Source organism: Pongo pygmaeus, chromosome 11 (genome assembly GCF_028885625.2).
Source record: "Pongo pygmaeus isolate AG05252 chromosome 11, NHGRI_mPonPyg2-v2.0_pri, whole genome shotgun sequence".
NCBI lineage: Eukaryota > Metazoa > Chordata > Mammalia > Primates > Hominidae > Pongo > Pongo pygmaeus.
In genome coordinates this window covers 138137296-138150200 of record NC_072384.2, presented here as the reverse complement: position 1 = coordinate 138150200, position 12905 = coordinate 138137296, and the positions used below count along the sequence as shown (strand labels likewise).

The following is a 12905-nucleotide window of genomic DNA, read 5'->3' as shown; positions in this document are numbered from 1 at the left end:
CTCCTGTCTCTTTTCCAATTGGTTACCTTGCTACGGTGTGATAAGAAATCCATTCTCTGTTTGGCTTTTCAGGGAAGTGAAGAGACAGCCAAATGGCCTAATTCCCCTAGAAATTTCTCCTGGTGTCTGGCACCCTGGGATTTTGCCTGGCTGGGTTTGTGGGCGGCTCCCAGAGGCGCTGCAGAAGCTGTCAGGCTGGGCTTCCGGGGACAAAGGTAGAAGCGCCCCCACCAGAGAAGAGTGTGGGTGTCAGGCATGGCCTGGGCTGAGACCCCGCTGTCACTCCCTGTCTGTGATCTTGATCAAGCTCACCCACTGCCCTGAGCTGGCTGGTTTGTTCATCAGTACAACAGGGTTAATATTATTAGCGCTGCCTACCCGCTGGGTGCTGTGAACATCAAGTGGAAAGATGGACTTTTGAAAACACCGCGTGTCATGGTGAGGAGCTGCCAGGGTTGGAAGGAGTGGCTAGATGTTCCTCGAGGCTCCCCGTGGTGCTGGGCTGCAGGTAGGGCCTGAAGCTAAAGCCCATTCCTCCTGGGGCGCTGGCCATGGCACCCCTCATCCTACTCCTAACCACTCCACCTAAACGCAGGGAGCTCCTCCCTCCCAGGCTGGCTCTGCCCTCTGTGCATTGCATCTGTGGGTCCCACTCACACCTCCCGAGTCCCTGTGCCATTTTCGAGCACACTGGCTCCTGAGTGTTTTCACCTCTGGCAGCCAGCGCCTATGTCTCCCAGATGGAGGAAGTCCCCAGGCCACGGGTCCGCTGTGCCTGTTCAGGGAAGGGCAGAAGTGCCTGGGAATGTGTGTGGCCCAGGGCGTGGCCCTTACTCAGGACTGACGGGTGTGGAAGGGATAAGTGCCGGCAGCCTTGCTCCTATGCAGAATTAACTCTGGGGTGTGAGCTGCGTGGTCTCCAGAGCCCCCAGGAGGACTGAGCCACAGTCAGCCTGGGTGGGTTTGCTTCATGTCAGATGCTTGCCTCCTTCCTTTCCCGTCTCACTTTCCCACTCACCCACTGGGCTTTCTTGGATTTTCAACAAATGCATCTACACAAACCCAGCTCAGGTGTGTGCCACGGAGGAAGCCAACTCACAAGAGTTGCCACGGTGCTGTGGCAGCTGTGTGGGCATTGCTGTGTGGGCTGCTGTTTGGACATTGCAGCTCCGCCACCCCGTGGACTTGCCACACTGCTGGAAAGGGGTGCAGTCTTCCACCTTCGTCGGGTGTCTGGGGCTTGGATGGAGTAACACATACCTTGGCCTCACTTGAAGGGTCTGCATTTGGGTCCTCTGGTCTCTTGCCAAGTTTGCCAGCCACTCGAGGGAGAAATATCTGGAGGACAAAGAAGAGACTTTATGTTATTGTTGAACCTCCAGCCACATGGAGGAGCATGGCATGGGTCAGCTGGACGTAAGGATGGATGCTCTCTATACACGCTGGGTTGGGGATGCTGGGACTGCACAGCCACCCCCAGTATGCTGCTCCAGGACTCTGGGACTAGGGCGCCCAAAGTGTGCAAATTAAAATACAGGATACCCAGGGAACTTTGAATTTCAGATTGTGAAAAGAAAACAAATCTTGGGACTCCACAATCACCAAGCTAAAGGGAAAAGTCAAGCTGGGAACTGCTTAGGGCAAACCTGCCTCCCATTCTATTCAAAGTCATCCCTCTGAGGCTCACCTGCATAGCTGATTGCTTCCTCTCCCCTATCGCTTCTGTAAAAACGCAGACTCACTGAGCCAGACTAAATTGTGTGTTCAGTGGAAGGCTGATCAAGAACTCAAAAGAATGTAACCTTTTGTCTCTTATCTACTTACAACCAGGAAGCCCCCACTTAAGGGTTGTCCCACCTTACTGGACTGAACCAAGGTACATCTTAGACCTACTGATTGACGTCTCATGTCCCCCTAAGAGTATAAAAGCAAACTGTACCCCTAACCACCTTGGGCACAAGTCTTAGGACTTTCTGAGGCTGTGTCATGGGTGTGTCCTTAACTTCGGCAAAATAAACTTCCTAAATTGACTGAGACCTGTCTCAGATATTTTGTGTTCACAAGATCAACAGCTGATTTTTTTAGTGTAAGTCCTAAATGTTGCATGGGGTATACTTATACTAGATTATTAGTTGTTGATCTGAAATTTAAAGCTAACTGGGAATCCTGTATTTTCCGTCATGACCCTATCTGGGACTCTCCTAAGGACATCTTTCATTCTTTTGCCAAATGTCCTCATCAGGGTGGTTTTGTCTGAAGATTCCCGAATGGGATCAGGAGAGGAGGATGTTGGCCTGATGTGAGCAGCTCCTCTGATGTGAGCCTCCCGCGCTATCCGTTCTAGTCACATCCATCCTCATGTGGCAGCGGACTAAGGCTTTCAACGTGAGGCAACATGATTCAGGCGGCTCCTTTTGGATTTTACACTGTGAGTGTGTGTGTGTTTCAGATCCTCAGAGCAGAGGCCCAGAGTCCCCTCATAAAGAGCCTTTTTATGGTAGAAACAACAAATAATAAACCAAAATGAACCCCAACAAAGGCACAGTTGGCTAACTGGCTAGGAGGAAACTCAGGCCAGATGTTCACGGGAAGGGAGGTGAGGGGCCCAGGATCCTGCTGTCAGGCCCACGGTGGCATGTGTGCTGTGGGGAGGCCTCGGGGGGCACCAACTCAACTGGACTGCTGTGTCCCCCTCACTCACCATTGTGCCCCGGCTCACCACTGTCCCCCCAACTCACCACTGTGCCACTCACCACTGTCCCCCCACTCACCACTGTCCCCCCACTCACCACTGTCCCCCACTCACCACTGTCCCCCCACTCACCACTGTCCCCCCACTCACCACTGTCCCTCCCACTCACCACTGTGCCACTCACCACTGTCCCCCCAACTCACCACTGTCCCCACTCACCACTGTCCCCCCACTCACCACTGTCCCCACTCACCACTGTCCCCCCACTCACCACTGTCCCCCCCACTCACCACTGTCCCCCCACTCACCACTGTCTCCCCACTCACCACTGTCCCCCCACTCACCACTGTCTCCCCACTCACCACTGTCCCCCCACTCACCACTGTCTCCCCACTCACCACTGTCCCTCCACTCACCACTGTCCCCACTCACCACTGTCCCCCTACTCACCACTGTCCCCCACTCACCACTGTGCCCCCCACTCACCACTGTCCCCCCACTCACCACTGTCCCCCCACTCACCACTGTCCCCCCAGTCACCACTGTCCCCACTCACCACTGTCCCCCCACTCACCACTGTCTCCCCACTCACCACTGTCTCCCCACTCACCACTGTGCCCACTCACCACTGTCCCCCCACTCACCACTGTCTCCCCACTCACCACTGTCCCCCCACTCACCACTGTCCCCCCAGTCACCACTGTCCCCACTCACCACTGTCCCCCCACTCACCACTGTCTCCCCACTCACCACTGTCTCCCCACTCACCACTGTGCCCACTCACCACTGTCCCCCCACTCACCACTGTCCCCCCACTCACCACTGTCTCCCCCACTCACCACTGTCCCTCCCACTCACCACTGTGCCACTCACCACTGTCCCCCCACTCACCACTGTCTCCCCCACTCACCACTGTCCCCCCACTCACCACTGTCCCCACTCACCACTGTGCCCACTCACCACTGTCCCCCCACTCACCACTGTCTTCCCACTCACCACTGTCCCCCCCACTCACCACTGTCCCCACACTCACCACTGTCCCCCCTCACTCACCACTGTCCCCCCACTCACCACTGTCCCCCCACTCACCACTGTCCCCCCACTCACCACTGTCCCCCCCACTCACCACTGTCCCCCCACTCACCACTGTCTCCCCCACTCACCACTGTCCCCCCACTCACCACTGTCCCCACACTCACCACTGTCCCCACTCACCACTGTCCCCCCACTCACCACTGTCCCCCCCTACTCACCACTGTCCCCCCACTCACCACTGTCCCCACTCACCACTGTCTTCCCCACTCACCACTGTCCCCCCACTCACCACTGTCCCCCCCCACTCACCACTGTCCCCACTCACCACTGTCCCCACTCACCACTGTCTTCCCCACTCACCACTGTCCCCCCACTCACCACTGTCCCCCTACTCACCACTGTCCCTCCCACTCACCACTGTCCCCCCCCACTCACCACTGTCCCCCCACTCACCACTGTCCCCACTCACCACTGTCTCCCCCACTCACCACTGTCCCTCCCACTCACCACTGTCCCCCACTCACCACTGTCCCTCCCACTCACCACTGTCCCCACTGACCACTGTCCCCACTCACCACTGTCTCCCCCACTCACCACTGTCCTCCCCACTCACCACTGTCCCCACTCATCACTGTCCCCACTCACCACTGTCCCCCCCACTCACCACTGTCCCCCCAACTCACCACTATCCCCACTCACCACTGTCCCCACTCACCACTGTCCCCCCACTCACCACTGTCCCCCACTCACCACTGTCCTCCACTCACCACTGTCCCCCCACTCACCACTGTGCTCCCCACTCACCACTGTCCCCCCACTCACCGGGAGGTTTGACTTCCTCCGGGGCTTTCCCGAGGGCTTCACCGTGAGCCCTGCGGCCCTCAGGGCTGCAATCCTGGATTCGATGTCTGAAACCTGCGAGAGGACAGCAGACAGAAGGCCCGTCAGACAGACGCTCGAGGTCCCGCCTCAAAGTCACAGACAGAAAGAGCAGCTGCCCCCAGCTCACTCCTGGAGCTAATTTTACTTGTGTTTTCCCTTAAGATTGGCATCCCAGCCCCATGCCCGTCTTGGTGGTCCCCTTGGCATTTATCTTCCATGGTTGTTGAGAAGGGGGCATGTTCCTTGTGGGTCACCCCAGGCAGGAGGAACGCAGGACGCGTGCATTTTTTGGAGTCTCAGGGAGTCTGGCTCCCATGAGGGGCTGGAGGAGGGACCGTGACTGGCAAGGACAGTAGTGGCTACTCTTCACCTAGCAGTCGGCCACCCCCACTGGCATCATCCTTGCCTGGCCCCCCTTCCACCCCTCCCCTCTTAGGTCCCTCCTCCCACAGCAGCCGGGGGCAGCTTCTGGAAATTAGAAGCAGGCCCCATCACCCCCTACTCAGATCCTTCCAGTGGCCCCCAGGGCCTTTGCTGTCCACTCTCCTCACACTCTCTGCTCATCACTCTGACCTGGTGTCAGGGTTTCATGGCTAATCCCTGCATGCACGAAGCTCACTGCCACCCCAGGGCCTTGGCACAGGCTGCTCCCTCCACCCGGACTCCTGCCCCCTGGATTTGCCAGGCTGGCTTACATTCCTAGTATCCCTCCTGACTGCCTTATCTCAATCGCCCTGCCCTAAGCACTCTAGGAACTCGTCTTCACTGATTGTCTTAATCACACTTTTCAAGAACCCAAATGATCTTGTTTGTTTGCTGTTTATCTCCTTCCACTAAAAACAAGCTCCAGGAAGGCAGGGGCTTCCTCTAAGACATTTGCGCCAGATCTTCCAGATCTTCCATGACCTACACAATGTGGGCTGCATTCCAGGCATTTAAAGCTTATTTGCAAAGCAAGAAGGAATACATGAAGGGAAAGTCCAGAGCCTGACTCGCTCCCCTTGAACAGCTCTAGGGGATGTGCCCTTCGTCCTCAGGGAGTGACAGGCACCTGCTGATGAGAAGGGAAGTGGAGGAGGGCTGTGGGGGCTGGCTGTCCCCACAGTCTGAGAGGCAGACCCTCTCCTCTCTGTAGGTCTCCAGGGAGGACAGAGCAGTGCCTAAGTCACCTCAGCTGTCCCTGGGAGGCCTGAATTCTTTGGCTCTGCCCTTTGACCTTTGTGCAGTATTGGTGGGTTCCTCACCCAGATTCAAGCTCTGCAGCCACAACTCAGACTCACAGATGGCCCTCGGGACAGAGTCCAGTGCTGAGGTCTGCGGCTGTCCTAAATTCCAGGCCTGCTTCTAGGCCCCCATCCTGGGTCAGGGATTGTGTGTTCAGCACCTTTTTCTTGGTGGAAACCCTGCCTGTCCCCCACCAAGTTGAACAGGAAAAAGGGAAGGGGTGGAGGGCTTAGGGGGTGGCGAACCAGGTGAGTCCCCCAGAAACCCCCAGGTTCATTCCTGGTCTTCAGAGCCGTGCATGCTGGGCCAATGGGGAGGGCCTGGTGTGAGCTGGCAGATGTTAGAGCTGGCAGATGTTCAATGCCTGGGTGTGGTCACCATCTGTGTTTGCGGAACCCAGTGCTCCCTCCCCTGTGCCTTCTGGGCTACCTCGCTCTCTGCCTGCTGGACTTCTGAGGCCGTCATTGCCACTCTGTCCTCCAGCTCCGACAGCTCCTCATCTGTGGTCCTGTTGTGCTGGACGGGGTCCCCAGGGCCCTGAGGGCTCTTTTCCTGTCTGTTGGTTTGATGGGCAGCTGTGCCCACCTAGGAAAGAGAAGGACGGAGGCTGACCAGCAGTAGGAGGGAGTGTGGGGTCTCACCCAGATGGGGACTCACCATGATGTTGCTCTCCTCTCTGAACCCTGGGAGCTGGTTGGCCAGGAGCCGGCCACCCGCTGCAGACCCCATCAAAGGTCCTTGGTGTGCTCCTGCGGGTGCTGCCTCCTTGGGGAAGGTGGCGGCCAGCTGGGGCTGTCCATCCCTGTCCCTACCTCTGCAGGGTCCTGCTGAGACCCCTGGGGGGTAGTCTCACCTCTGGGTCTGCCTGGGGGAGAGCCCCAACTGATTTGCCCCTGTTGGGCTCTGCCTTTTGGTCCTTGGCCTCCTCCTCCTCGGACGAGGTCCCCTGGTCACTGATGTTGCTGGTCAGCTCCTCCAGCTTCCTTCTCAGGGTCTCCTCCTCTATATCAGCCTCCGTGCGCACTCCAGCACCTAGACCCTGACAGAACAGGCCAGTGGATTTGGATTTGGCTAGTCATCTGGAGCTGTGGAGCTCTAGGGCTGGCTCTGGGAGATAGGCCTGGGCCCAGCACACCTGGGGTTCCTGCTGAGCTCAGCTGCCTCCCTTCTGCATGCCAGCTTGTCCAACATGCCCCACTGGGGCCCAGTCCCAGACTCCAGCAGCAGGCTCTGCAGGGCTGGGGGTTCCCAGGGAAAGCTGACCACCATCCCTGGCTATCTAAGACCCACCTTTTTTTTTTTTTTCTCCCTTCTCATCCCTTTCATTTAAGGGTGCCATTTGTTTATTCCATGCTGATGTCCTTACTCTAGGGATGGGGAGAGAGGGGTGTGGAGTCATGGATCTCTGCCCACTCTCTCTCAGGGAAATACACAGACAGCCTTGGTCGGGTCCAGCTTCAGGGGCTGGGCTCTTCCCATGCTCTGGCTAAGGATTCATTTAGCAGCTGCTGTGGGACACTCCTCTGTGGCACACTGCTCCTGATCACATAAAACCAGCCACTGTACTTCGAGTTCACTTGTGGCTCCCCATCAGCCGTGTGACCTTTGGCAGGTCACTCAACCCCCCTGCATCTCAGTTCCCTCAGCTTTAAAATGGTGGTGATAGCAGTATCCAACCTACAAGTTATCATAAGAACTCAGTTCAATAATCTATGTAAAGTCCTTAAAGGGTCTAGTTCCACTGGCCGCCTTGTCTGTGGGCAGGAGGCAGGGAGGTTAAGGGCAGGCTTTGCCTGTTGTGGACGCCAGCCTTTCATGAAGGGCTTTAGGTGCCAGCTCCGAGAAGGTAACAGAGCTATGTGATAAAAACACAAAATTATTCCAATTGCCTCTTACAGCCAACATGGTGCTAAGGTAGGTGATGAGATTTAAAGTGTCACTCACACTTTAAAACTCACACTTTTTAAAGGCAGCTCCACCCTTTAAAGCTTGCTTAGGCCAAGAACCTTGCAGACATCATGACCCCTCTTTCTCTCTCATCCCAAATATCCATTCCTGTTGGCTCTACCTACGCGAGGCCCCCGGGATCGGTCTGCCTTGCACCACCTTCGCTGCTCTCTGGTTCGACCACTGCCTTCTCCCAGCCGGCTCTGCTGCCTCACTCCCACCTCCACAACCTGTTCTCAGGAGGACGGCCAGAGCAACCCCTGTGCCCTCAGCCAGCTGTCTTCTGCTCAAGCCTCCCCACCCCTCCCATAGTAAAAGGCAGAGCCTGGACCATGGCCTGGGAGGCTCGGTTCTGTCTGACTCTGCCACTACGTCCAGCTCCAGCCTCTGCTCCCTCACCCGCCCCTGCCTTGCCTGTCTCGGCCAGGCTGTCTTCTGCAGCGGCTCCCTCCTTGGGACCTTAGGAGGGGCTGCAACACTTGATCTTAGACAGCCACACAGCGGCCCCGGCACCTCTGCCAGCTCCTTGGGCAAATCTCACGCTCAGTGGGGCGCCCTGACTGTCCTGTTTGAAATGGCACCCTCACCCCAGGGACCTTCTGCCTTGATTTATTTTTCTCTACCTTCCTCCACCTCCTGACCTGTGTTCCACTTGTTGGGTTGTGAAGGAAACCAAAATACGCCACCCCAGAATAGACTTCTGGGACATATTTCCAGCTGTTTATTCAGAGAAGCTGCAGATGGGATCGCTCTGAAAACCTGTTTTTTTGTGTGTGTTGTGCTGGGGTGGGGTAGGGGGGCGGATTTCATCTGTGGAGGAAAGCTATAGGGGTGAGCTGAACACCAGGCACACAGGCTTTCTCTGAGGCCCCCTCAGCGGCCTTAAAAGGACACTGATGCCTGACACTGACACGTCGGACAGAGACGCCGCCAGCATGGGCTGCTGCCGATTCTTCGAGGGCAGCCCCTGGTTACCCGAGAGATTTTTAGCTGCATAACCAGAAGCCTTTCCTCCCCTCGCCCTCCTGTGACCTTGTCACCCCTGTAACCCCTCAGGAAGCCCCAAGCCCTATCCATTCTGTTGCCTTGGGTGTAAACCTCAGTCGTCTGTCCCTGCTTCGAGTCCCACATTTGCGGGACCCCTGTGTTTGTGTGCACAGTAACACATCATTGGCCTTTTCCCTGTGACTTTGTCTATGCTGAGTTCCCTTCAGCAGACGCAGGCCCTGCCCTCCTGGGGGAAAGCTTGATGTTCTGGCAGTTGTGTGTTTCCTGCCTCTCCCAAATGGAATGCAAACCCCATGAGGCCCGCGTTTTTGTGGACTTTGTTCACGGCCACCTCCCCACCGTCAGGAGCCGGCGCTGGGAGCAGAGTGGCTCCCTGTGTCTCCCGACTCTTCCCAGGTGACGAAGTCACACAAGTTAGCAACATAGCCAGGAAGACGGTGCCCATTCACTTGTCTGCCCGTGCACCTGTTCGTTCACTCATCCATCCCACATTCCGAGGGCTTTCCCCTGGCCCCATGAAGTCGACTTTGAATTGTGAGGTGAGGGCCGCGCAGAGATGACGCCTGGGGAATTTTGGTGCTGCCCTTCGTCCCTTCCTCTGGGAACCATCACCTCCACTGACACTGGAGGGCTGGGAGAGAGGGAGGGCAGGCGCCTCCACCAGGAAGTTGCTCACAGCCCACGGCGCCCCTGGGCTGCATCGATCCCTCCCTCACCCAGCAAGCCGAGGATATTGCGCACGATCATTTAATTTTCTATTTGGACAAAGCCTATTGAGACAGATCGACAGGGCTGGCTGCCTGGGGTCTCACAGACGAACACCAAGGGGATGATTAGATTGAGTCGATGAAGAAGCTGCATGTTTTAGCCAGGATGCTTTTCCATGAGGCTCCACTTTCCTGACAAAGCCCTCAAATCACAGAGGCCCTCGGTGGAAAGATCGGGAGTGACATTCAGCCTGTAAACGCCATTGGGCCTGATATGAGCTGAACTTAGTCCCAGAGTGCATGGGGCTGAGAAACTGCAGGATCCCCGCGAGAAATGGAAGCCCAGCGCCCATCAGGCAGGACGCAGCAGAGCAATGGGGTGTGGGGGTGGAAGCTGGTGGATGCCTGGGAGAGGCAGGGATTGTCTTCGCTTTGTAAGCCAGTAAATAAATTCACACACACACAAACCTACACACACAACACAGGCACACATATACACATGTACATGTGGAAAACACATGACAACATACGTGTGTGACAGGGACCTGAACCAGCATGACGGGACACAGCCAGGGTGACTAACTTGTCCTTGTTTGCCAGGGATTTCCAGTTGCAAAAGCCCTGAGAGCCCCTGACAGGATGTTGGCCACCCCAGATCCAGCCCCTCAAGGTGGAGGGCCCGGCTGCCTCTCAGGTCCAGCTCCTTGATGGCCCAGAGGGCCATTCCGGCGAGCAGTGTCCCCTCGTGGGGAGTGTGTGGGCAGTGCAGGTCCCATGTGGAGTCTGTTACTTCTGACTTGCTAGTCCCTGGGCTGAGATTTGTATGAGCAAAAGGCCAAAGCCAGGAGGTACCAGCAAGAGCCAGAGCGAGGGTGGCCGCCCCTTCCCTCCGCAAGGGTAACCCGTTTCTGGGTGGGCTGGAGCCAGGGCCGGGCAGGCTACAGGACAGTGGGTCCCGAGTGCTGCTGAGGGGTCAGCAGGGCGGGGAAGGAGTTGGGCAGGAAGGGGGTAAAGGAGGTGAGTGACAGATCTCCAGTGTCCACCTGAGAGGCAGAGCCGAGGCCCGAGTGGGACCTGGGTCAGTGTTCAGCAGGGGCCTGGGGGCTGGATGGCTGGATATGGGACATGGGGTCTGACGGGGCGCTGGAGCTTGTGTTGAGGCCACTCTGACTCCAGTGCAGGCAGGGGCCCTTCCAGAGGCATCCCGTGGGAAGCAACACTCTCCCTAACCTCCCTGTGCTTTCAGCTGGTGCTCTCCAGCCAGTGATGGGCCGAGTCTCACTCATGAGAGCCTGGGCCTCAGTTTCCTCATCTATAAACGAGGGAAAGAAATGTCTACCTTGCAGGGGTACTGCAGGATTAAATGAAATTATGGCACATGGTCAGCCTGGCTTTAGCGACCCGTAAAGCATAGAGCACAGTAACCCATCCTCTTATAGATAAAGGCAGCTGTGGTCCCTGCTGGACACATGGCATGTGGGCTGGGCCTCAGTCTCCCTCCACTCCGGCCGGGGTCAGAGCCTGTGCAAGGGTAGCCCTTGAGGTCTAACTTGGGGCCTGTGTGCTCTGCTTCCCACTTGGTCTCATGCCCTCAGCCTGAGCTTCACCCAGATCTGTTTCTCCGGAGCCCTGGCCCCAAGAAAAATGAGCAGCTGCAAACCTAGGGTGCTGCAAGGAGCGTCCTGTGGAGTGAAATCATTCACACTTAAAGCTGCTGGAACTTTAAATGATTGGGAGCCTCGAGAGGAATGTGGCTATGTGGCCTGAGTCAAGTGGCATGCAACTTCTGTTTCTGCTTTTCTCTGTAGACAATTAGGAAAGACCGAGTGGCGCCAGAGATGAGACCCCTCTCAAGATCATTACCCCTACTCATGGAGTGTTAAAGCAATCTTCCTCGGAATTAGTAAGCTGTAACCTAGTGAATTGCTACAATGTAATTAAAGGCCTTGTATGGAAAATGCTGTAACACTGAGAAACTTCTCTGTTTCTGCCTATATAAGTGAAACTTTAACTTCTCCACTTTGGAGCACTACCCCATTCCTATGGAGTCTGTGTGGCCCAGAAGGCTATCCTCAAATTTTGTGCTCAAAGAAACTCAATGCTTAATCATATTTGCTGAATCTCCTTATCTCAGTGCCCAGGTGCTAGATGTGTGGCTGTGACTCAGCTAGAATGGAGGACTGGGTCCCCACTCCCTCTGCACCCTGACTGTCTGTCTGCCTGTCTCTCAGACACAAAAGCACACACACACATGCACACACACTCCGGCAGCAGGCCATGGTTTGTTTTATTTACTCCCCATCAGGTTGTCTTGGTGTGCTGTTGTGGTTTGAATGTGTCCCCTAAAATTCATGTGTTGGGAACTCGATCCCCAGTGCAATAGTGTTGAGAGGTGGGACCTTCAAGAGGTGATTAGGTCATGAGGGCTCTGCCTTCATGAATGGATTAATATCATTATTGAAGGAATGAATTTGTTATTCACTCCAGGGTGGTTGTTATAAAAGCAAGTTCAGTTCCATCTTGCTTTCTGTCTCTCCTGCCCTCTGTCACCATGTGCCATGTGGTGACACAGCAAGAAGGCCCTCACCAGATGCCACCCCTTGATCCTAGACTTCCCAGTCTCCAGAACCATGAGCGAAATACATTTCTGCTCATTATAAATTACCCAGTCTGTGGTATTTTGTTAGAGCAGTGTATAGCAGACTAAGCTGTGCTGATGATACATTCACAAACATGGTGTGGAAGGAGACTCCACCCTGCTTTGGTGCCTAGACCTCAGAGGCTGTAGGGCCAAGCAAGTTTCCTCCCATCTCCAGTTATGTCCCCTGGGAAGGCTGTTACACGTGTGTGCCCTCCAAACATTCTCTCATTCAAGCTCTGGGCAGGAGAGGTGGTGGCAGGCCTGGATGGGACAGACGACTTCACTCAGGCTATGTGGTGGGAACCGCCTGGCTCTCTGAGAGCTACACACAGAACTTAAGCTTACAAACAGCAAAATCTCAAGAAACTCTTCTCCCAAAAGCCTGTGTCACACTTCAGCCTCCTTTAACTAAGGAGCTGTGGGGGCCCTTTCTCTTTGCCCAGCCCCCGGTGTTACCTTGGCCAAGGGAGGCACAACTGTGTTCTCCAGGTAGGTCAGCAGGCGTTCCACAGCTGAAATACGCTTATTCAGCTCAAAGATCTGTAGCAGAAGGAGAGAAACAGTGGGCAGAGGACCCAGCGCACTCCCACCAGCGAGACACTGGCACCCACCACCTCAGAAGCACCAAATTCCCAAGAAGTGGAAGGAGAGCTAAGGCCACCACCCATGACATGGCCTGGGAAGGTTAGCTGTGAAACCCATTTCTGACACCAAGAGTTCTGGAACACCAAGCAAAATCTTAGAGCGGAACCAAGAGAGGGGAGAGTGG

The 12905-nt window shown here is 55.9% G+C and overlaps 1 protein-coding gene across 8 annotated transcripts in view; it reads right to left on the bottom strand.

Annotated features, from left to right (window-relative positions):
- MLPH (melanophilin) overlaps nt 1–12905 on the bottom strand; it is a 65340-nt gene that overhangs the window by 5677 nt on the left and 46758 nt on the right. For 5 of the 8 annotated variants that reach the window (XR_008501086.2, XM_054478243.2, XM_054478241.2 and 2 more), the window contains 5 exons: nt 12593–12676; nt 6687–6872; nt 6263–6418; nt 4550–4642; nt 1261–1338 (listed from right to left, as the gene is read on the bottom strand). Coding sequence is in view for 7 of the 8 variants with exons in the window: in XM_054478243.2 (XP_054334218.1) it covers nt 1261–1338; nt 4550–4642; nt 6263–6418; nt 6687–6872; nt 12593–12676 (597 nt within the window). In the remaining variant the exon portion in view is untranslated. The remainder of the gene's footprint in view (nt 1–1260; nt 1339–4549; nt 4643–6262; nt 6419–6686; nt 6873–12592; nt 12677–12905) is intronic. The other 3 variants (XM_054478242.2, XM_054478244.2, XM_054478246.2) reach the window with 2 other exon arrangements.